We start from the raw sequence: 22,048 nt of genomic DNA on the forward strand, positions 1-22,048 counted from the left end.
AATGAATTTACACACTTAAAAATACTTAAAATGATAAATTTGGTGTTACAGAAAAAAATATAAGAGGTTAAAAAAATGAAGTGTTTCTACATACTACAACATGGATAGAACCTTGAAAACATTATACTAAGTAAAAGAAATCAGTCATAAAAGATCACATATTATGATTCTATTTATATGAAATTTCCAAAATAGATGAATCTCTAAAGACAAAAAACAGACTAGACGTTCCTTAGGAACCCCTAAATAGAAAGATAGGGGGTGACAGATAAAAGGTGATTAAAATGTTCTAAAATTTACTACGCTCATGGTTGCACATATTTGTGAACATATTAAAAAGTAGTGAATTTTATATGCTACTAAAATGGTTTTTATTGTATGTGAATTATACCCCAATAAAACTGTTTTTAAAAAAGTACACAGAGAGAAAAAAAAAGAATGCCAGATTAAAATTAGACTGACTCAACAATGGAAAGATACCTGTGGAATAACATCGCCAATGTTCTAGGGAATTTAACTGTCAGCCCAGAGTTCCGCACACAGCAAAACCAATTTTCTTTTTTTTTTTAAGATTTAATTTATTTATTTTTAGAGAGGGAAGGGAGGGAGATAGAGAGAGAGAGAAAGAAACATCAATGTGTGGTTGCTGGGAGTTATGGCCTGCAACCCAGGCATGTACCCTAGCTGGAAATTGAACCTGCAACACTTTGGTTCGCAGCCCATGCTCTATCCACTGAGCTACGCCAGCCAGGGCACAGCAAAACCAATTTTCAAGAACAAGGGCAGAGTAAAGATATTTTCAGACAAAGACAGAGAGTTTAACATCAAATGATTCTCACTGAAAGAATATTTTAAAGGTTATACTTTTTAGAAAAAGGAAAACGATCCAGATTGAAGGACTCACATGCAAAGATACTGGTAAATATGTAGGCAAATATAAACAAACATCAACCATGATGATAAGAATAATATCTACTTTATGTGTATGTGGAGGAAGATGAAGAAGGAGCAAGAACTAAAATCAGACAATAATACAGATTAGGTTAGATTAACTCAAATTAGAGAAGGGTATGGTCAGAATTAAAGCATTCTAGGGTCCTTGTATCACTCCAGATGAAGATAAAGATAATGGTTGCCTTTAGACTTTAAGTAAAAAAACATTAAAAATTAAAACTCAGAAAAAATTTTAATGTTTAATTCATCAAAATAATAAACTCATTACATAACTGCTATACATTTTAAAAATGTTATTCATTTCTTATTTACTTATTCATTTTCTTTTTAGACAGAAGGGAAGGGAGGGAGAAAGAGAGGCAGAAAAATATCAATGTGTAGCTGTTTCTAGTGCACCCCCTACCGGAGACCTGGCCCAAAACCCAGGCATGTGCTTTGACTGGGAATCGAACAAGTGAACCTTTGGTTCGCAGGCCAGTGCTCAATCCACTGAGCCACACAAGTCAGGGTCATAACTGATACATTTTATAAAACAAATATTTTTCAAAAAAGAGAAATATAGTAAAAAGCCTGAGGCTGTTTTAAGTTTTACATTAGACTCCCATATTTGCATGTTACAATAGGTACAGTAACACTAAAGAATACAGAGAATGTATAAATGTCAAAACTAGAATAGGAGGAAAACCACAATCAATCCAAAATAAGAGAGACAGTGTGAAAGTATCAGAAACTAGTAGATCAGCCCTGGCTGGTGTACCTCAGTAAATTGAGCACTGGCTTGTAAATGAGAAGGTTGCCAGTTTAATCCCAGTCAGGGCACATGCCTGGGTTGTGGGCCAGGTCCTCAGTAGGGGGCATTTGAAAGGCAACCACACATCGATGTTTCTCTCCCTCCCTTTCTCCCTCCTTTCCCCTCTCTCTAAAACTAAATAAATAAAATCTTAAAAAAAAGAAAATAGATCATTCTGAAAGTTCAAAATAAGATATTTGAACTTCTTCCTATTATATCAATAACCACTCCAAAGGTAAATTGGCTAATTCTCCAGGAAAAAGCAAAAAATTATCAAATAGGACATAAAAAAACACATCCAGTTATTGCCATTTAAAAGAGGTATCTAAATCAGGTGGGAAAAATGATTTTTTAAAAAACCAAAGGACAGAAATATACCAAGCAACTACTAGACAAATAAAGCCATAGTAGCAATGTTAATATCAGACAAAACAGACTGTAACAAAAAGCATTTTTTATATATTTTATTATGCCATTACAGTTGTCCCATTTCACCCCTTTATTACCCTCTATCCTGCACACCCCCTCCCACCCACATTCCAACCCTTTACTTCATGTCCATGGGTTGTACATGTAAGTTCTTTGGCTTCTCTATTTCCTGTACTATTCTTAACCTCCCCATCTGTTTTCTACCTACCATTTTTGCTACTTATTCCCTGTACCTTTTCCCCTATTCTCCTCCTCCCCCACTGATAACCCTCCACGTGATTTCCATTTCTGTGATTCCGTGCCTCTTCTATTTCTTTGCTTAGTTTGTTTTTGTTTTTTTAGGTTCGGTTGTTGATAGCTGTGTGTTTGTTGTCATTTTACTGTTCATATTTTTGATCTTCTTTTCTTTAGATAAGTCCCTTTAACATTCCATATAATAAGGGCTTGGTGATGATGAACTCCTTTAACTTGACCTTATCTGGGAAGCACTTTGTGTGCCTTCCATTCTAAATGAAAGCTTTGCTGGATAGAGTAATCTTGGATGTAGGTCCTTGCCTTTCATGACTTCAAAATACTTCTTTCTAGCCCCTTCTTGCCTGCAAGGTTTCTTTGGAGAAAGCTGACAGTCTTTTAGGAACTCCTTTGTAGGTTACTGTCTCCTTTTCGCTTGCTGCTTTGAAGATTCTCTCCTCTTTAATCTTGGCTAATGTGATTATGGTGTGACTTGCTGTGTGCCTCCTTGGGTCCAACTTCTTTGGGACTCTCTGAGCTTCCTGGACTTCCTGAAAGTCTATTTCCTTTGCCAGATTGAGGAAGTTCTCTTTCATTATGTTTTCAAATAAGTTTTCAAATTCTTTCTCTTCCTCTTCTCCTTCTGTCACCCCTATGATTTGGATTTGGAGTGCTTAAAGTTGTCCCAGAGGTTCCTATGCCTCTCTTCATCTTTTTGAATTCTTCTTTTTTCATTCTATTCTGGTTAAATGTTTCTTTCTTCCTTCTGCTCCAAACCCTTGATTTGAGTCCTGGTTTCCTTCCCATCACTGTTGGCTCCCTGTAGATTTTTCTCTATTTCACATAATGCAACCTTCACTGGGTCTTTTTTATGCTGTTTAAGTACCCAGTGAGTTTCTGGAGCATCTTCATAACCAGAGCTTTGAACTGTTTATCTGATAGGTTGGATATCTTTTCATTGCTCAGTTTTATTTTTTCTGGAGCTTTCATCTGTTCTTTCATTTGGGTCATGTTTTTGTCTTGGCACACCTGTTACATAATAAGGGGTGGAGCCTTAGGTGTTCACCAGGGCAAAGCAACCATGTGGTTGCATTGTGAGGCTGTATGTGGGGGAGGGGTCTGAGAGGGGACAGTGCTGCTTGCTCAGCTCTCTGCCAATTTTCGGTCACTTCCCCAACTACCCACAGTCAAATTGGGCCCTTCTGGTGCTAATTCCCAGATGGGTAGGTTTGTGTATGTTCTAGGATCCTGTGGGTCTCTCCAACAAACTCTCTTGTCAAGCTGAGAGTTTCTTCTGCTGCCACCTCAACCCCCACAGAAGTTTTCAGTCAGAGACTTTGAGGCTTGATTTCCCTGTACTGGAATGCTGGGTTGCGTGGTCTACCTCGCTCCCCAGTTGTTCCTCCCAGTTCATCTGCATACAAATGTGGGACCGCTCAGTCCACAAGCCACTGCCTTGCCAGGTCTTCCGGCCACTGCCTTGTCGTGAGTCCTTGCCACCTGGCTGCCCCTCTCCACCCCTCTTACCAGTCCAGATGAATGTTTCTTCTTGAACTCCTTGGTTGTAGAATTTTGATACAGTTCTATTTTCTGTCAGTTCTCATTGATTTTTGTTTTCAAATTTGTTGTTGTCCTTCTTTTGGTTGTGCAAGGAGGCACAGTGTGTCTACCTATGCCTCCTTGTTGGCCAGAAGTCTCACAAAAAGCATTTCTAACAATAAAAGGTTACTACATGATAAAAGGTTTGATTCATCAGGACAATATGAAAACTTTAATTGTGCATTCACCTAACAGACTCAAATTATATATAGCAAAAATTGGCAGAACTTTAAGGAAAAACGGACAATTTTGCCTTTGCAGTTGGAGAGTTTCAACATAACCTCATTCAGTAATTGATAGATAGGCAGTGATGACAAGTCTACAAGGATAAAGAAAATTTCAATTCAAATAATGTTCACTCCCTTACTCTATTTCAAGAATTCACCCCATGGTCATATGGAAGCTCGATAGCATACTGAACCATCTCCTCCTGAAATCTTCAACTCCAATGCTACAACTTCCTATCACTACTCCAGCTTTTAATCCCAATACACGTCTTGAATGTCACCAAGGCATCCTGAACCTTAGGTGTGTGGGCTACCGATCTGCCATCTTCCATCTTTACCTTCTCCCCCTTTTCTCTCTAGACCCCCTGGTCCATCAGCTCAATAATTTCTTGCCTTCTTTTCTGACCCTGGAGAAATTACCTACCCTTGCATATTAGCAACATCACAAATTCATGCTCTCTAACCTCATCTTGGCTTTCAAAACTTCTGCATCTTTAATCATCTACTATTCCCTTTTCCATCAGGTACTATTTCAAAATTTACACTCTATCCTTAAACATGATATTCTGTTTCCCCCTCCTTATTCTCAACAGAAGATCTTGCCTCCCACTTGACTGAAAAATTGAAAAATCACCAAGACCACTAGTCAAGAATTCCCTCAATTGTGTCACTTACTAACGCACAAATTTATTAGCACCAACACCCATCCTTTTTCCTTATTGTCAGGAGAGGTATCACTCTTCTTGTTGAAAACATATTTCTGTAACTCTAACCCTGATCCCTAGTCTTATATTGATACCTCTCCTCAACACCCCTATAGAACCCTATGGATACTATCTCAGGATTTATGATACTGCACTTACCTCTTCTCCTACTACACTTAAATATTTTTGAGGCTCAGCCTCTTTCTAGGTGGCTTACCTTAGCAAAGCTACTTAACTTCTACATGTTCAACTGTCTCATCTCTAAAATGGGAATAAGATAATTTTCCATAAACCCTCACTCTAGCCAAGTGACCCTGGGTAATTATTTGACTTCTTTGTGACTCAGATTCCTTGTCTCTAAAATGGGAATAGAAGTGGTGTATATTTCACCCTTACAGCACATTTCAGTTTGGTCTAGCCATATTTCCAGTGCTCACTAATCATATAATATTAGTGGTTACCATATTGGACTGCATAAGTACAGAAAATAGTAGGTGCTCAATAAATTTTTTTGATGAATGGGGTGTTCCAGCCAAGATGGAGGCATAGATAGAAACTTTGCTTCCTCACACTGTGGCAGGAAAAGAAAACTCCAAAAGTTTCTTATGCTCTGTAACTGTAACACTTGCAAAATTTCACACAGGACTGTAGAAGCTGACCAGTCGTAAACAAAGCAACAGCCAGTTACTCAAGGTCGTACACTGACTCCCATGATAAGCTCCTGTGCTCTGTAGCTTCTGCAAATTCCTCCTGCGTTTTCTCTTTGTCTCCCACATAAGGTAGCTAGACCTAACTTCCGCATTCGGCTTCTGTAACCTTGCTTCGCCACGTAGATAGGAAGCCCAGGACTATATAAACCGCGGGAGAGTGAGGATCGGTGCTCAGAGGATTTGGATGTTAACCACCCTCTCTGGGCCCCCAGGTAATAAAGTTTATGCTTGTTATCTCCCCGCGTGTGGGTGGATTTTCCACAACACAACCAAAAGAAAGATAATGACCAATTTAAAAACAATAAAAAACCAGAACTCCCAGAATATCAAACTGCATGGAATACCAACAACCAAGGAGTTAAATAAACATTCATCCAGACCAGTAGGAGGGGCTGGAAATGGGCAATTGAGCTGAGAAGACCCGTAGCAAGGTGGCAGACCACTGAGGAGAGGAAGGGCTGGCTCACCAGGAAACTAAAGACTCAAAACCTCTAGCTGTAAATACTACAGGCGTCATGAAGGTGGGAGAAACTTCCAATCTCACAGGAGACTTCATTGGAAAGTGGGGCTACAGCAGAGCAAGCAGGCGGCCTTGTTCCCTCTCTGATCCCTCTACCACAGACAGTGCCACAATGAAGCAAAGAGGATTGCCCCACCCTGGTGAATACCTAAGGCTCCACCTCCTTACAACTTAACAGGCATGCAGAGACAAAAAAAAATAGCCCAAGTGAAAGAACAGATCTGGCTCCAAAAATAGAATTAAGTGATGAAGAGGTAGCAAACCTATTGATGCCAAGTTCATCAGGAAGTTCATTCACCAAGTTCACTGATCATCAGGATGCTCACAGAATTGATTGAGCTCGGTTACAAAATGAAGGAACAAATAAAGGCTACACAAAGTGAAATAAAGGGAAATATACAGGAAACCAACAGTGACGGGAAGGAAACCAGGACTCAAATCAAGGGTTTGAAACAAAAAGAAGAAATAAATATCAAACAGGAACAAAATGAAGAAAAAGGATTCAAAAAGATGAAGAGAGGCATAGGAACCTCTGGGACAACTTTAAGCACTCCAAATCCAAATCATAGGGGTGACAGAAGGAGAAGAGGAAGAGAAAGAATTTGAAAACTTATTTGAAAACATAATGAAAGAGAACTTCCTCAATCTGGCAAAGGAAATAGACTTTCAGGAAGTCCAGGAAGCTCAGAGAGTCCCAAAGAAGTTGGACCCAAGGAGGCACACAGCAAGTCACACCATAATCACATTAGCCAAGATTAAAGAGGAGAGAATCTTCAAAGCAGCAAGCGAAAAGGAGACAGTAACCTACAAAGGAGTTCCTAAAAGACTGTCAGCTTTCTCCAAAGAAACCTTGCAGGCAAGAAGGGGCTAGAAAGAAGTATTTTGAAGTCATGAAAGGCAAGGACCTACATCCAAGATTACTCTATCCAGCAAAGCTTTCATTTAGAATGGAAGGCACACAAAGTGCTTCCCAGATAAGGTCAAGTTAAAGGAGTTCATCATCACCAAGCCCTTATTATATGGAATGTTAAAGGGACTTATCTAAAGAAAAGAAGATCAAAAATATGAACAGTAAAATGACAACAAACACACAGCTATCAACAACCGAACCTAAAAAAACAAAAACAAACTAAGCAAAGAAATAGAAGAGGCACGGAATCACAGAAATGGAAATCACGTGGAGGGTTATCAGTGGGGAGGAGGAGAATAGGGGAAAAGGTACAGGGAATAAGTAGCAAAAATGGTAGGTAGAAAACAGATGGGGAGGTTAAGAATAGTACAGGAAATAGAGAAGCCAAAGAACTTACATGTACAACCCATGGACATGAAGTAAAGGGGGTGGGAATATAGGTTGGAGGGGCATGTTAAGGGCAGAGGGGCATAAAGTAGGGAAAAATGGGACAACTGTAATAGCATAATCAATAAAATATATTTTTTAAAAAGCAGTATATGGAAAAAACAAATAATAAATTTTGATTGATATATTAAAAAAATAAAAAAATAAAATTAGTGAATGAGTTTTGTTCCCAAAAGGCAAGAATTCCATTAAATGAATGGTTCTCATGGTCTGTGAAGATGGTACTTGAAAGTCTTCCAGGTGGACAGTAAATTGTTTTTTGTAGAGTTATTAATGTTTTCAATATGAGTACTTATTCTATTTAATAAAAAATCAGTCTACTGGCATCCCACAAAAAGCAATCCTCTGCTTATTAATTCTCATGAGAATCTTACATTGTTAATCAAGAAAATGTAGCCCTGGCTAGGTAGCTCAGTTGGTTAGAGTGTCATCCTGGTACATCATAGTTGCAGGTTTGATCCCCAGTCAGGGCACATACAAGAAGCAACCAATGAAGGAGACAGAGGTGATGCAGCTGTGGCTGCCTCGTCCAGGTCAGGGCTACATGCCAGAAATAGTGGAGCTGCCTACTCTGGAGGATCTGAAAGTGCAGGCGGTGAAGTCAGTTCTGCTGTGCTTAAAGCTGTGGCCCATTACTATGGAGCTCAGTGTCATAAACCGAACAAGGAGTTCATTCTGTGCCACTGTGAAGGAAAAGATCTGCAGCATTATTTAGAAGGAGGCAAGCTTGTCAACAAGTGTGCTCTTGACTTCTTCAGGCAGAAATAGCATCATTGTGCAGAACCTTTTACAGAATACTGGACCTGCAATGATTATTTCTGCCTGTAGCTATTACTTTGGTGTCTCAAACAGTAGGCAAAGTTTGAATGAGTGTGTGCTGACAAGCTGGGCTGGGTGCAACCTGACCTGGGAGAGCTGTCCAAGGTCACCAAAATGAAAACAGAGTGATTTTTATGGGAGAATCCCTACCACTCAAGACCAAGACCAGAGCCCTTCCCAGAGGTAAAAGGAGATCTGGAGCCTGCCAAACATGGCAGCCACGTTTATTTCTGGACCATGTAAAGATGGGTCCACAGCCCACACTTAGTCACATGCCCAGACGACGATGGATGAAAACTCACATGTGGTTGGCATGGGCCGACAGAGTTCTTTTGGAGATCACAAACATTAATGGATAATTTATGTGACTTGGTAGTTATTCTATACCATTTCCTGGCCATTATAAAATTTAAAGAAGAAAAAAAGAGAAGCAACCAATGAATATATAAATAAGTAAAACAACAAATTGATGTTTCTCTCTCTCCAAAAAAAATGTTTTTCTAAAAGGATGTATAGAATAAGTGACCCAAAGAACCCATGGAACTGGTTCAAAAGAGATAAGATGGCAATCACTGCAAAAAAAAAACTCCAATGTGGAGTTAATTCTATTTGTAACATTTTATTTCCTTGAACAAAGATATAAAGCTAATATGTGTTCATCTGAGATAGGAGCAAGGGTATAATGTTATTCTTTACACTTTTCTATGTTTGACACATTTTCAAATAAGTAAAAAAAATTGTGTGGCACTTTGAAGCACATGTGGTACGTCAATATATAAGCACATACCATTTGATCGATGCATGATGTCCAATTTGTACTTACCAGTGCATCATCTTGCAATGAAGCAAAAAAGAAGCCATAGAGCAAGTTAATTTTCTCCTTGCGATCAATGAAGTCAAACATTGCAACCAGCCAACGATAAAAAAGTATCTATTGAGAGACAAAACATTTATCTTTAGAGAAATATAACTGGCATCATAGAACTTAATTCCCCACTCAGGGCTGTTTTAGAAGTCTCTAACAGGGATGTCCAACCTAAGGCCTACAGATTGCATGCAGCCCAGGATGACTGTGAATACAGCCCAACAGAAAATCATACATTTACTTAAAACATTAGGAGATTTTTTTGTGATTATGTGTCGCAATGTATTTAACGTGTGGCCCAAGACAACTCTTCCTCTTCCATTGTGTCACAGAGATGCCAAAGGGATGAACACACCTGCCCAGCACAAAGCAGGATAATAGATTTTATCTCTCAGTAATAATTTCTGTTGAACAGAGTCCTTGTATCAAGCTTCATTGTTCCAAATCCTTAGGCTTTGCACAAAAGGTCAGTGCCATTACTCTCTAAGTGGCTCTTCCTTACCAGTCCTTAAGTGGTTCTCAAGAACTTATCATCAGTGTTTAAAAAGATTACCTTGGACAACTTCCAATCAAGATGACAGCACAGGTAAACATGGCTCACCTCCTCATACGATGACATCAAAATTACAACTAAACTATAGAAAAACCATCACTCAGAACCATCAGAACTACAGTTAAATGGAAGTCTGACAACTACGGAATTAAAGAAACCACATCCATCCAGACTGGTAGGAGGAGTGTAGATGCAGAATGGGCTCATCCCACATCCACATGTGGTGGATAAAATTTGAAAGGGATATCTCGGGAGTGCAGAGTCTCAGACCCACATCAGGTTCCCCCAACAGCCCAGGGTTCTAGTGCCAGGAAGATAAGCCCCCACAACTTCTGGCTACAAAAACCAGTGGAGATTGGGTTGGTGGAAGAAACTTCTGGAACCCCAAGCAGTTCCTCTTAAAGAACCCACACACAGACTCACCTACTCAGACTTATTCCCTCTGAGCTCCAGCACCAGGTTAGCAGCTTAAAAGGCACCAGTGGCATATAGGGAGGCACCAAAGTGTCTGGCATCAAGGCAAGAGCTGGGATCAGCTTCTCCCTGACAGAAAGGCAGGCAGAGGTCCCTGTCCCTTTTCTGAACCCTCCCTGTACAGAGCCACAGAGCCAGTAGGCAGGTGTCATATCTGAAATTCCATCAACCAGGCTAACAATGTATGCCCCACCCTGGAGATCCTCTGGGACTCATTCTACTCAAATTACAGGCCTACCCAAGCTGTTCACAGTACTTTTCCATATGAATGAATTGTCTTGGCTTATGTTTCAAAACTTCCTAAATCCTCTCAAACTAGCAAAAGCCAGCCTCAGTGGGCTTCCAGCCCCTATATATTTTGCTAAGTCCTGCTACCAGTAGCAGTCAGCTTAGATTCATAGCTTGGCTTCACCTGGGAATCTGCAATCCCAGCAAAGGTAGCAGCCATTTCAGATTGCTGTATAACTCATGCAGCGTAGCACCAGTGCTGACTTTGGCCTGCAATACCTGGGAAACCCCAGGGCCAGCACACCCAGTGGACAGCTACAGACCATGTTGCAGAACCACCACCCTGTCCCTGCACAGCTGATCCTCCTGAAAGTGAGGTGATTGGTGGTCAGTGGTCACAGCCAGTACTTGCAGCTGACAGGCCTGGGTAAATCCCTCCCATTGACCTGCCAACAGAAATCAAGGCTCAACCACAAAAGGAGAGAGTACTCAGCCCACACAAAGGGCCCATCTCGAGCACCCACCTTGGGTGATAGGGGAGGCTGTGCCACTGGACCCTACAGGACACCTACTACATTAGGCCATACTTCCAAGAGAGGGACTCACAGCAGCTCTACCTAATTCATAGAAACAAATACAGGGAAGCTGCCAATATGAGGAGACAAATAAACATGGCCCAAATGAAAGAACAGGTCAAAACTCCTGCCCAGGCCAGTGCACCTCAGTGGATTGAGCACTAGCCTCTGAACCAAAACACTGCTGGTTCAAATAAAAGTCAGGGTTCATGCCTGAATTGTGGGCCAGCTCCCTAGTTGGGTATTTGTGATACGCAACTGAATGATATTTCTCTTGCACATCGATGTATCTCTCCCTCTTTTTCTCCCTTCCTTCCCCTCTCTGTAAAAATAAATAAATAAAAATCTTTTAAAAATACTGCATGAAAAACTAAACAAAATGGAGATAAGCAATCTAAGGAAGCAGAGTTCAAAACACTGGTTATAAGAATGCTGAAGGAACTTAGTGAGGACATCAACAGCATAAAATAGATCCAGTCAGAAATGAAGGATACACATTGAAATAAAGAACAGTTTATAGGGAAACAACAGTAGAGTGAATGAAACCAAGAATCAAATCAGTGATTCGGAACATAAGGAAGCAAAAAACAACCAATCAGAACCACAAGAAGATTAAAGAATCCAAAAAAATGAGGATAGTGTAAGAAGCCTCTGGGAGCACTTCCAGCACTCCAATATTTGCATGAATGGGGTGCCAGAAGTAGAAGAGAAAGAGCAAGAAATTGGAAAACTATTTGAAAAAACAATATAAGAAAACTTTGTTAATTTGGTGACGGAAATGGACATGCAAGACCAGGAAGCATAGAGAGTACCATATAAGATGGATGTAAAGAGGCCCATTCCAAGACATAACATAATTAAAATACCAAAGGTTAAAGATAAAGAGAGAATCTTAAAAGCAGCAATAGGAAAGGAGTCAGTTATCTACAGAGGAGTTCCCATAAGGCTGTCAGCTGATTTGTCAAAAGAAACCTTACAGGCTAGAAGGGTTTGGCAAGAAATATTCAATGTCATGAAAAGCTGGGACCTACAGCCAAGACTGCTCTACACAGCAAAGCTATTATTTAGAATCAAAGGGCAGATAAAGAGCTTCTCAGACAAGAAAACACTAAAGGAGTTCATCATCATGAAACTATTACATAACATGTAAAAGGGACTTATTTAAGAAAATGAAGATCAAAACTATGAACAATAAAATGGGAATAAATACCTACCATATTTTTTGGACTATAAGACACACTTTTTTTAACCACATTTTTTGCTTCAAAAATTTTCCCCCTATTTTCCTCCTTTAAAACCTAGGTGCATCTGGGGTCTGCACCATAAGATGCACTTAGGTTTTAGAGGAGGAAAATAGGAAAAAAATTTTTTGAAGCAAAAAATGTGGTAAAAATGCGCGTCTTATAGTTCAAAATATATGGTATCTATCAACAACTGAATCTAAAAAACAAACTAAGCCAACAAGAATAACAGAATCATGGATACAGGGAGCATTTTGATGGTTGCCAAATGGGAGGGGGGTGTAGGGGAATGGATGAGGAGGTGAGCGGATTAAGAAATACAAATAGGTAGTTACAGAATAGCCATGGGGATGTAAAGTACAGTATAGGAAATGGAGTAGCTGAAGAACTTATACTCATGACCCATGGACAAGAACAAAGAAAGGTGTGGGGATTGCCTGAGGGAGTAGGGGTTGCTGGATAGAGGGTGGCAAAGGGGGATAACTGGGCACAATTGTAATGGAATAATGAATAAAATAGCATTTAAAAAAAGAAATAAATAAATAAAAATAAAGATTACCTTGGTACTACCACAACACTTGCCAGCACAAAGCCAGGAGACCGCCTTAACCACAGAATCTTCTGATATTAGAGTTGCTGGAATCATGCATCTCAATATCTGAGAGTTTACAGCACTCCCTGGGAAGCAGACAAACTCTAAATTAAACTGCATTTTGATATCTTGATTGTTCCCTTACTATCATTCACTCTTGGTCTTAAAAAAAAAAAATCTCATTTTACACTGAAGGCAAAAAAGATGAGTAATATTTGACATCTCTTATCATTAACACATTTTGAAATAAAAATATACCTTAAACTTCTAATGTAAACTATAAAGCAAATTCTTTGGTTCTAATATTTCTATTTAAAAGGTGAGGATAAGTTTGGGGTTTCTTTTTGGGTTGAAGATATGTTTGGGAAATAGAGAGTGGAGATGGTTTTACAACTCTGTGAATGTTTAAAAAAAAAAACCCTGATGCATGCTTTGAAAGTGTGAATTTTATGGTATGTGAATTACACACCTCAAAAAAGTCTTTACCCACAGGGACATTTCAAGGATTATTCTTTTGCTATTATATTTTGTAACGGCAAAATAGATTCTGATTTATTTAAACTACTGACAGACATTTTACATGGGCTGCTACATTTAAGAATAAATAAATATATTTGGACTCTCCATCCTTCCCCAAAAAGTGGAGAGAGAGGATAGTAGAATGGAACAGCTATTCTTGGAATTAGATGGCAGTAATATTCTATACTGGTCCAATTATTCCATCATAGTCTCTGGTTTCTATGATACCCTTCCATCTGGTAAGAGAAGTGATGTTGCAAATAGCTTTGTATACATCCTGTATCAACTTCTGCTTATTAATATTTCAAGAATTAAATAAGCATCTCATTAATTCCTTTTTTATATTTAAACATTTTTTTTATTTGCATTCTACTGTGGTGATCACAACCACTCACTGAAAAAACACTGTTCTCCACTTAGGCAAGTAGAATTCACCTAAACATCTTGGACACGTGTGTCTTTAATCACAGTTTTATATGCCTAAAAGTGTGGCAACACCTCCACTCACTATAATAACACTTCTCAACTTGTCCCATGAGTAGCATTCTTAGGTACATCTAACACATCTTTAAACACTATTTCATATGCATTATAGCAGAATGATCACATCCATTCACTGAAATAATGCTGTTCTTAACTTCACCTGTAAGTAGCATTTTCAGAAACATCTTATACATGTTTATTTTACATTATTACAAAACAGCATTATTTCAGTGAATGGATGTGATCACTGTGCTATAATGCATGCATATCTTTACTTAAAGTGTAAAGGGATACATATGACTTTACATTTTAAATAAAAGTTGTATATATTTAAGATGTACAACATGATGATATGATATACATATACAGAGTAAAATGACTACCACAGTCAAGTTAATTAACATTACCTCCTCACATAGCTACCATTTTTTTGCATGTGGTAAGAGCACCTCAAATCTACTCTTAGAAAATTTCCAGTATTCACCACAGTATTATTAACTATAGTCATCATACAGATCTCTAGATTTATTCATCCTGCATAATTTACAATAATATATCTCATCAATTTTTACCTCATCATTCTATAGAGAAGGAAGCAAGCAGTAAAAGCAGGTAATGAATCACAGGAATAAAACCCCCTGCTTTCCACTCCTATGGTTCTTGTTTTTATTTCTCTTTTCTCCCACACTTTCACCCTCTAACCCTTCTAAAGTTTAAAACAGTCTGACCTCTAACACTACACATGGACCAAATTCAAAGGGGGAATTCAATAGACTGTATTCTTACCAATGACTGTTTAATTAATTTCTAAAGAGTCTAGTCTCTTTGTACCTAATTACAACATTTGTAGCATACCTGCCCCTGAATATGCATTACAACTCAGCAAAAGAACTACATGTAAAGATCTAGCAGTGATGAGGGATATGATAGAAATAACTAAAAGGGCAAAAAGCAGTTAAGGAGGTCACATTTCACATCATCAAATTCCACCTTAACAGAAAAATTAAAAGCTATACAAAAAAGCCAGAGATTGCTTTTTAAATCATATATTCAAGTTTCTAAATCTGAGGCATGCATTTTGAGAGAGGCATATATTTGCCTCAAGACCTGACAAACATCACAAAAATGTTCTAACCATTAATTTCTGAGATATAAACAAAGAAAAGAGAAATTCCAAAATAGAAAACACCTGTACATTCCATACATGTTTTAAGGGGGAGAAGGGAGAAAGAGAATTGTTCTTGATAGACACTGATCAGTTAAACACAAATTCCTGGGAAAATATTAGAACCAAACAATCTAAAACCACTTAAAAGAAGAGCCTTGCCCTTCCAACTGGTGTAGCTCAGTGGAAGTCATCCTGCAAACTGCAAGGTCACCAGTTTGATTCCCAGTCAGAGCACATTCCTGGGTTGCATGCCAGGTCCCCAGTTGTGGGCATGCAAAAGGCAACCAATCAATGTTTCCCTTGTGCATGGATGTTTCTCCCTCTCTCTTTCTCCCTCCCTTCCCCTCTCTCTAAAAATAAATATATAAAATCTTAAAAAAAGAAGAACCAATTTTTTATTAGGTCAAATTTAACTTTCTGGAAAACACAGAGAATTCATCAGGTAAAAGCACAGAAATAAAATACCCGGGACTCATATACTGAATTCAGCTGGTAATGTGTTGTTGCTTTAAACACATGCACACACACCTGTGACCATGATGCTAGGGTATACACAAAGAAATGCAACATGCAAGGGTCAGTTTTGATAGTCTTAATTTTCCAAAAAAAAAAAAAAACAACAAAAAAAAAACGGAAAACCCGGTAGCAGTATGGCACAGTACAAACCCTAGAAGGGGAGTTAGAAGATCTGAATTCTCCAGTTCTAGCTCTGATGTTTAACCAAGTCTCTTTAACCACTCTGGGCCTCAGTTCCTCATTTTTAAAATGAAGATATACAGGGTCTAAAATACCTTCTAAGTCACAATGTGGATAAAAGTAGCTTAAAACATTTTTCTCAAGTAAAAACAATACTGGCCAGATGTTATTTCTTCCTAAGAACTCCACCCCCATGCCCATTACAAATTAATTTAGAACAGGAAAGGAAACATTTGTACAAAAAATAAAACCCATCTTGACTCTTACGGTCACAGATGCTGGAACAGAGCATCAATAGGGACCTGTCATATATAAGTGAACCTAAAAGCAACGAAGTAGACCAAGTGATCTCCTACGGTGCCTTCCAGCAATATTACTTAAATTATATCTATGCTTCTTAAGAGAAATACTGAAAATGGCTCCCATGCATCTGGTGACAAGAGTGTATACACTTTACTTGTAAAGTTATGTGATAACTAGCCATTTTCATCATACACAGAAACTTTTGGCACATAAGGTAGTTTGAATATAAGAAAGTTCCACTTTGGTTTTGTAAATAGAATAGTAAAAAAGAACTGCAACTGATTCTAATGAGCCATCTAATTCAAAGTCTGGGAACAAAACTAATAATAAACTATGACAAATGTATCCCCTTGACATACCAAATTTGCCACTGAGTGCCACATTTAATAGAATGTCAATCCCTTCTGGAGCTAACCCATTCTTCCAAGCCACATTTTCCACAGTTTTCAGGTGTTTTTCCAAGGTTTTATCTTTATTCCGTGGTGTGTTAAAGGGACCTGGAAAAAGAACCATATTAAATAATGAGAGGTTTAAAATTCTTTCAGTCTCCAGCCTCAATAATTACAACTTGGGATACTGTAAAGGAATACCTTTATGTATAAAAGTCCTTCCGAAAAGTCCTTCAAAGCCTTACAACTCTAGAATATTTCACAGCAATAGCACCTTCAGTAAGGAAAAGTGAATCATGCCTTGGCATCTCTGCTCTAAACTAATTAAAAGCACTGAATTTAGACTATAAGCTGTGTCAATACTCGGGCAGTAGTTCTCAAATTTTGAAATCACCTAAGGAGTCTTCAAAAAATCCTAGTGCCCAGGTTGCATCTTGTACCAAAAAGTCATGTCGTCTAAGAGTACATGCCAAGCATTAGTATGTTGAAAGATTCCTGGGTAATTCCAATGTGCAGTAGTTTGGAAACTGCTCTGCCAGGAACGTGCTTTGCTATTGTATACCCAGTACCAAGCATACTGATATGCAGTAAGTAGGTGCTCACTAAATGTCTGTTAAACAGACAAAAGCATGAAGGAGCAAAACTATGCTCTCCTTTAAAGTTCCTTAACTAAACAGTCTAGAATATTTTGACAAAAACAGGACTTTCATAAGGAAAATAATCCATCTTACCTTTGTCAAAGTATCTCATTGCTATTTGCAGAGCATCTCCTGCTAGCTCATCAGCATCAGCATGTTCAGAATCTTCCACTGTACTGTTCTGTCCATGTTTCGAGATGCTCTTTGAGTTGCTTAGGTTCTCTTTCAATTTCCAGGCCAAGAGATTACTCTGATAACTATTACTATGTCGTGAAGTTCTCTTTGGTGTCTGAGAGTTCTTAACTCTCTTTTGAGGTGACATTATTGTGCATGTTCTATACAGAAACAAGTGTCATTACCATTAATCAACCAAGCTGTCCCTTTTTACCCCACAAAGACAGGAACAGTATCTTCCTATATTCCCCAAATTTAGTACACAGTATCTAACATACAACAAGTACACAACAAATAATCTGAAAAAAGTCTGGGCAACAAAACCTATAGGTTAGCTTTCTCAGAAAGCCCTTGACCTAAATGGGAATAGAGAGAAACAACTCTCCAAGGTAACATTCACCAGATGAACTGGCTTTCCTATAGGGGGAAAAAAACAGTAAGAGTACAGGTAACATAGCAAGTTCTCTTAAAATGGGTATATGACATAAGAGAATCCAAAACTAAACCATCTCATGAACTCAATCCTACTTTCTCCAATTACTTCCATTTTTCTCTACCCTTCCTTGATTTTGCTTTCATCTTTTATGCTCCCTATTTCGCCAGTGCTTAGTTATAAATGTAGTTCAAAAACCAAACTGGTAGGCAAACTAAGGATTCTTAGAACAGAAAAATTCCCCATTAATTAATTCACTTATTCAATAAATAATTAATGAACATCATCTATATGCCAAGCACAGTTTTAGTTACCGGGATAAAATAATGAAATAGTCAAGGTCTCTGCTCTCATAAGACTTACAGGGGTGGGGAGGAGTATGACAGTCAGTACTAAATAAGTACCTCATTTTACTGTGTATATGTGCACCCACGTTTTTGGCCCAAACTTTCAGAAAAAAAATCTTTTGTTTTAATTTTTAATTCAATTATTTATATTTAAATACTTGTTTTGTATAATAAAGGAATTTTAGCATTTATTTTTTAACATATCATGGTACAAGATATTTTAGGTAACAAATACTTACAAAACACAAGAACAAATACAAGGTATTTCAGGTACTACCCATGTATAATGCTCATCCTTTTTTTTCCCCCGCAAAAATTTGGGCAAAAAAAATGCGCATCATATATGACACAATGTGCTATATAGCTAATAGGGAATACAATACAGTGATGTGATAGAAACGAGGTAGGGGTGAGAAGCTACTCTGGAATAAATGTGCAGAAAAAGCTTCCCTGATTGACCTTTAAACTGACATTTGCATGCCAAGGAACCAGCTACATGAAGATGTGCTGGAAGAGTATTTCATGGAGAGGGAGGAGTAAGATTTGCTAAGACCTTAAAGCAAGAGTTTTGCGTGTTAGAAAAACAGTAGCAACACCAGTGCGGGTAAGGAGAGGTGGTGACATGAAAGAGGCAGAAAGTAGTGGGAGATAAAGTCAGAAAGGCACCCAGAGTAAGGACTTTGGATTTTAAGTGCCATGGCAACTACTGGAGAAAGGAGAAGTGTTAGGCACGGGGAGTGATACCATCTGGCTTACGTTTTAAGACTATTTTAGCTACAGTGTGAAGAATAGAATGCTAGGGGTCAAGGAATGGAAACAGAACATTAAAAGGGCATTGCAGAAGTCCAGAAGCGATATAACTGTAATCTGAACTAGGCCTAAGTACAGCGGTGGAAGAGGTAGAAAATGATTGTATTCGTGATATATTTTGGAGGTAGATTGGGCAAGACCATGATAAAATACTGGATGTACGTGAGGAAAAGGGAAGAGAAGAACCCAGAAGTCTCCTAAATTTTTGGCTTCAAATGAGAAAAACTAAGGGAATGGTTGGAATAATACTCAATCCCACCTCCCTAGAACAGATGCGACCAGAGCAGAAAAGCAATATGCGTATCAAACCCAGTGGGAGGTTCCAGGTTCTGAGCAGTTTCCTAGGTTCCTACCGAAGAGGAACAGCTTCTGACCCCACTCGGCTGACCGGTCCCATAGCTTCCCAAGACTCTCCCTGGCTCTTCCTGGTTTGGGGAGAAAACTCGACCCTAGCCACACTTTGCAGGCTGGTACTGCTTGGAAGTCAGTGAGATCCCCTTCGATCTCAGAGTCCCCCCTTTCGCGCGGAATTTAAAAGTACCTTACCCAATGCATTCCTCTATCCCTGAAACTCCGGAGTCCAATGATCCCCAGGATTCAAATAAGCAAGCCCCGCCCCGGCATGCTCTTCCGCGGAGACGCAGGAGGCGTCCTGGCAGAGCGGCGCGCTCTGCTGAAGTCTGATTGGTTAGGTTACAGTTTAACGTCTCGAGGCGGCGCGCGCCAACGCTGACGCAAACCCAGTTCCGCTTTGTCGCTCTGTCTTAAGCCCCTCTGTCTGGCCTCCGGGAAGTGCACCGAGTTGACCTTTGCAGCGGCAGCCAGCTGATTGGCTGGCCTTCCCGCTGTCCTGAAACGTGTTTGCATTCGTCATTTTGCTTAAAACAGAACAATCAGCGTGTAGGTTCTTGAATTTAACATGATTAGTCATAGTGATCATTTTGCCCAGATTGACTCCAAATGTCGATACTTGGTAGGCAAATATGAAACTGCAAACTTTGCAGTAAAGACTGCTCCCCCCACCAATGATGGGCAAGAGACAGGTTAAAGAGCCTGTGACCTCTAATTCCCGATGTGAAACTAGTAGGTAGGAGGGAAAAACGACTGTATCTGCCCTCCTTTTACCAAGGATGGGTACCCTTAGCAGGGTTTGCTAAGAACATGTGTCTTAAACGAGTTGTGGTACTTTGCACATAACCAGCCAGTCGACATGTATGTAAATATTCCTAACTTTCAGGGGTGATGGACCTAAAAGAAATGGGCGAAAACAGTGATAAGAGCTTAGTGTGAGACCTAAGCATAGTCCCTAGTTTAATCTCCTACTAGAGTAGGAATCAGGGAGGACAGATATAAACAGCTCTCGCTAATTGTTGGAGGCCAAAACATACCCATATACTGTAGGCAAAACTATAGGAAGAATCTTAGGGAGAGATGAGGAATCGAAGATTAAGTTGGTGTATTTCGGAGACTACAGTGGAAATGACTATTTACATTTTATATTTGTATGGTTTTTCAGTGTACTTTCATGAACTCTTACTTAATTGTGCATGAAAATTGAGTGTTCAATTCTTTCATGGTAGTTGATCTTCCTTTTTCTACTAACTGAACATTTCTCAAGTCATTTATACTTTTAAGCATTCCATAGACTCAGTTGTAAATTGGAAGGGTTTTTAATCCTTCAATCCTCTTCTTTTTTGTAAATGATGAAACTGGGACCTTGAGTGGTGAAATAACTCACCTAATGTGACAAGACTGGCACTGGAACTTGTGCCACTTTGTGGACACATATAGTGAGAGACACTGGCTAACCTTTATTTAATATACCTGAAGTTTTCTCTGAACTAATTCTTCTACCTTCACTTGGCATCACCTAATGAAGCAGAATTCCCCAAAACTGGATATTGTATTGGGGTACTAATTCAATAGCTTTCTATCAATATTTTATGTGCTGACATCACAGAGGTGTGGAGGAACTTAAATGAGATTGGAAAGTTGGTAGCCTCATTAGTATGTTTAAGTGATTATACTCTTTCTTCTCCCTCATCCAGACAGAGAGAGAGGGAGAGAGAAAGAGAGAAAGAAACTGAATCCCTTGATATGAGTCTTGCTTTCCAGACTTCCATTATTTGTCCCAACAGTTTCCTCCAAATTTCAAAAAAAAATTTTATTTTAAAAGAATAAGAGAAATAACACACAGGGGTATCAATCAATGAGAACAATGACAGTGAAGAAATACAATAATTTTACTACACACACACACACACACACACACACAAAACAAACCACACCCCCATCCTTTTCCCCATCCCTGGCACAATAATATTAAATCCATCAAAGCATATCTAACAAGGAGAAAGTCCAGTAAGTAATGAAGAAAGCAAATTTTCATATTGCTGGATCCAACTAACCTATATCAAATGTCTTTCCCCCAGCTAAACTCCACCCACTGGAATGATAAAGAAGTGTAGAGGAGACAACTTTGGGAGTAACTTATATCTATGCTTACACTAGCAAACTCGAGTGAAGATTCAACAGGAGTAGTAAATCTATTTGTCAGGGAAATACTGTGTACAGCTCTTCGGTCAAATTTCAGATGATTTAAGAGAACAGTTTGAGATTCAGACTTCTATCAGGAATAATCACTGATCCCTTAACCACAACACTGGAGAAGCTGCCAAATCCCAGTTAGTTGCTGAGAATGGTGGAAATGAGGCAGCTTTTGGCTTAAGAAAAAAAAACAAGTTTATTGCTTCAGTTTCAAACTGTGGGTAAAGGAGTTTTGTAGGTTGGGCTTGGACAAAACCAAGGTGAAATTTTCAATTTCATCACTTAAAGAATTAGATTATCTACTGACTGCATATATTTCTTATTTTAATTAAACTCAATATGGAGTATTTAAAATATAAACAACTGTTGAAAGTAGAGGCTAATTAATTTTACACATAACTCACTGCCTCAGATTGAAGAAAATGTTTCTTAAAGTGGTAGGTTCAAGTTTTCAGCTTAATCTATTGAGGGATTCCCCCATCCCATGGGAATTCATTATTTGTTTTATATCAAAAGTAGGATTCTCTTTACAGGAGGTTTATTTTATTGTCTTCACTAAACTCAGTCTATAAAGGGAAGTATACCTGTGCAGAATTAGTTCAAGGTCAGAGCCTTCTCCTCCACGCGTGCATGCACACACACAGTAAATACATTTTCCCACACATACTATCTC

General features: G+C 38.8%; 1 protein-coding gene and 1 pseudogene across 1 annotated transcript in view; one reads left to right on the top strand and one right to left on the bottom strand.

The window, feature by feature from the left end:
• Positions 1-19,507, bottom strand: part of CENPI (centromere protein I) — an 83,003-nt gene extending 63,496 nt beyond the window's left edge. The window contains exons 1-5 of the mRNA XM_045817675.1: positions 19,375-19,507; positions 17,158-17,399; positions 16,397-16,534; positions 12,836-12,954; positions 9,164-9,271 (exon numbers count right to left, since the gene is read on the bottom strand). Of these exons, the coding sequence (XP_045673631.1) occupies positions 9,164-9,271; positions 12,836-12,954; positions 16,397-16,534; positions 17,158-17,386 (594 nt within the window). The 5' untranslated portion in view covers positions 17,387-17,399; positions 19,375-19,507. The remainder of the gene's footprint in view (positions 1-9,163; positions 9,272-12,835; positions 12,955-16,396; positions 16,535-17,157; positions 17,400-19,374) is intronic.
• On the top strand, positions 8,043-8,583 carry LOC123805180 (annotated as a pseudogene).
• Positions 19,508-22,048: the final 2,541 nt, after the last annotated feature.

This window comes from Phyllostomus hastatus, unplaced genomic scaffold (genome assembly GCF_019186645.2).
Source record: "Phyllostomus hastatus isolate PE091 unplaced genomic scaffold, TTU_PhHast_1.1 phas_scaffold_28, whole genome shotgun sequence".
Lineage (NCBI taxonomy): Eukaryota > Metazoa > Chordata > Mammalia > Chiroptera > Phyllostomidae > Phyllostomus > Phyllostomus hastatus.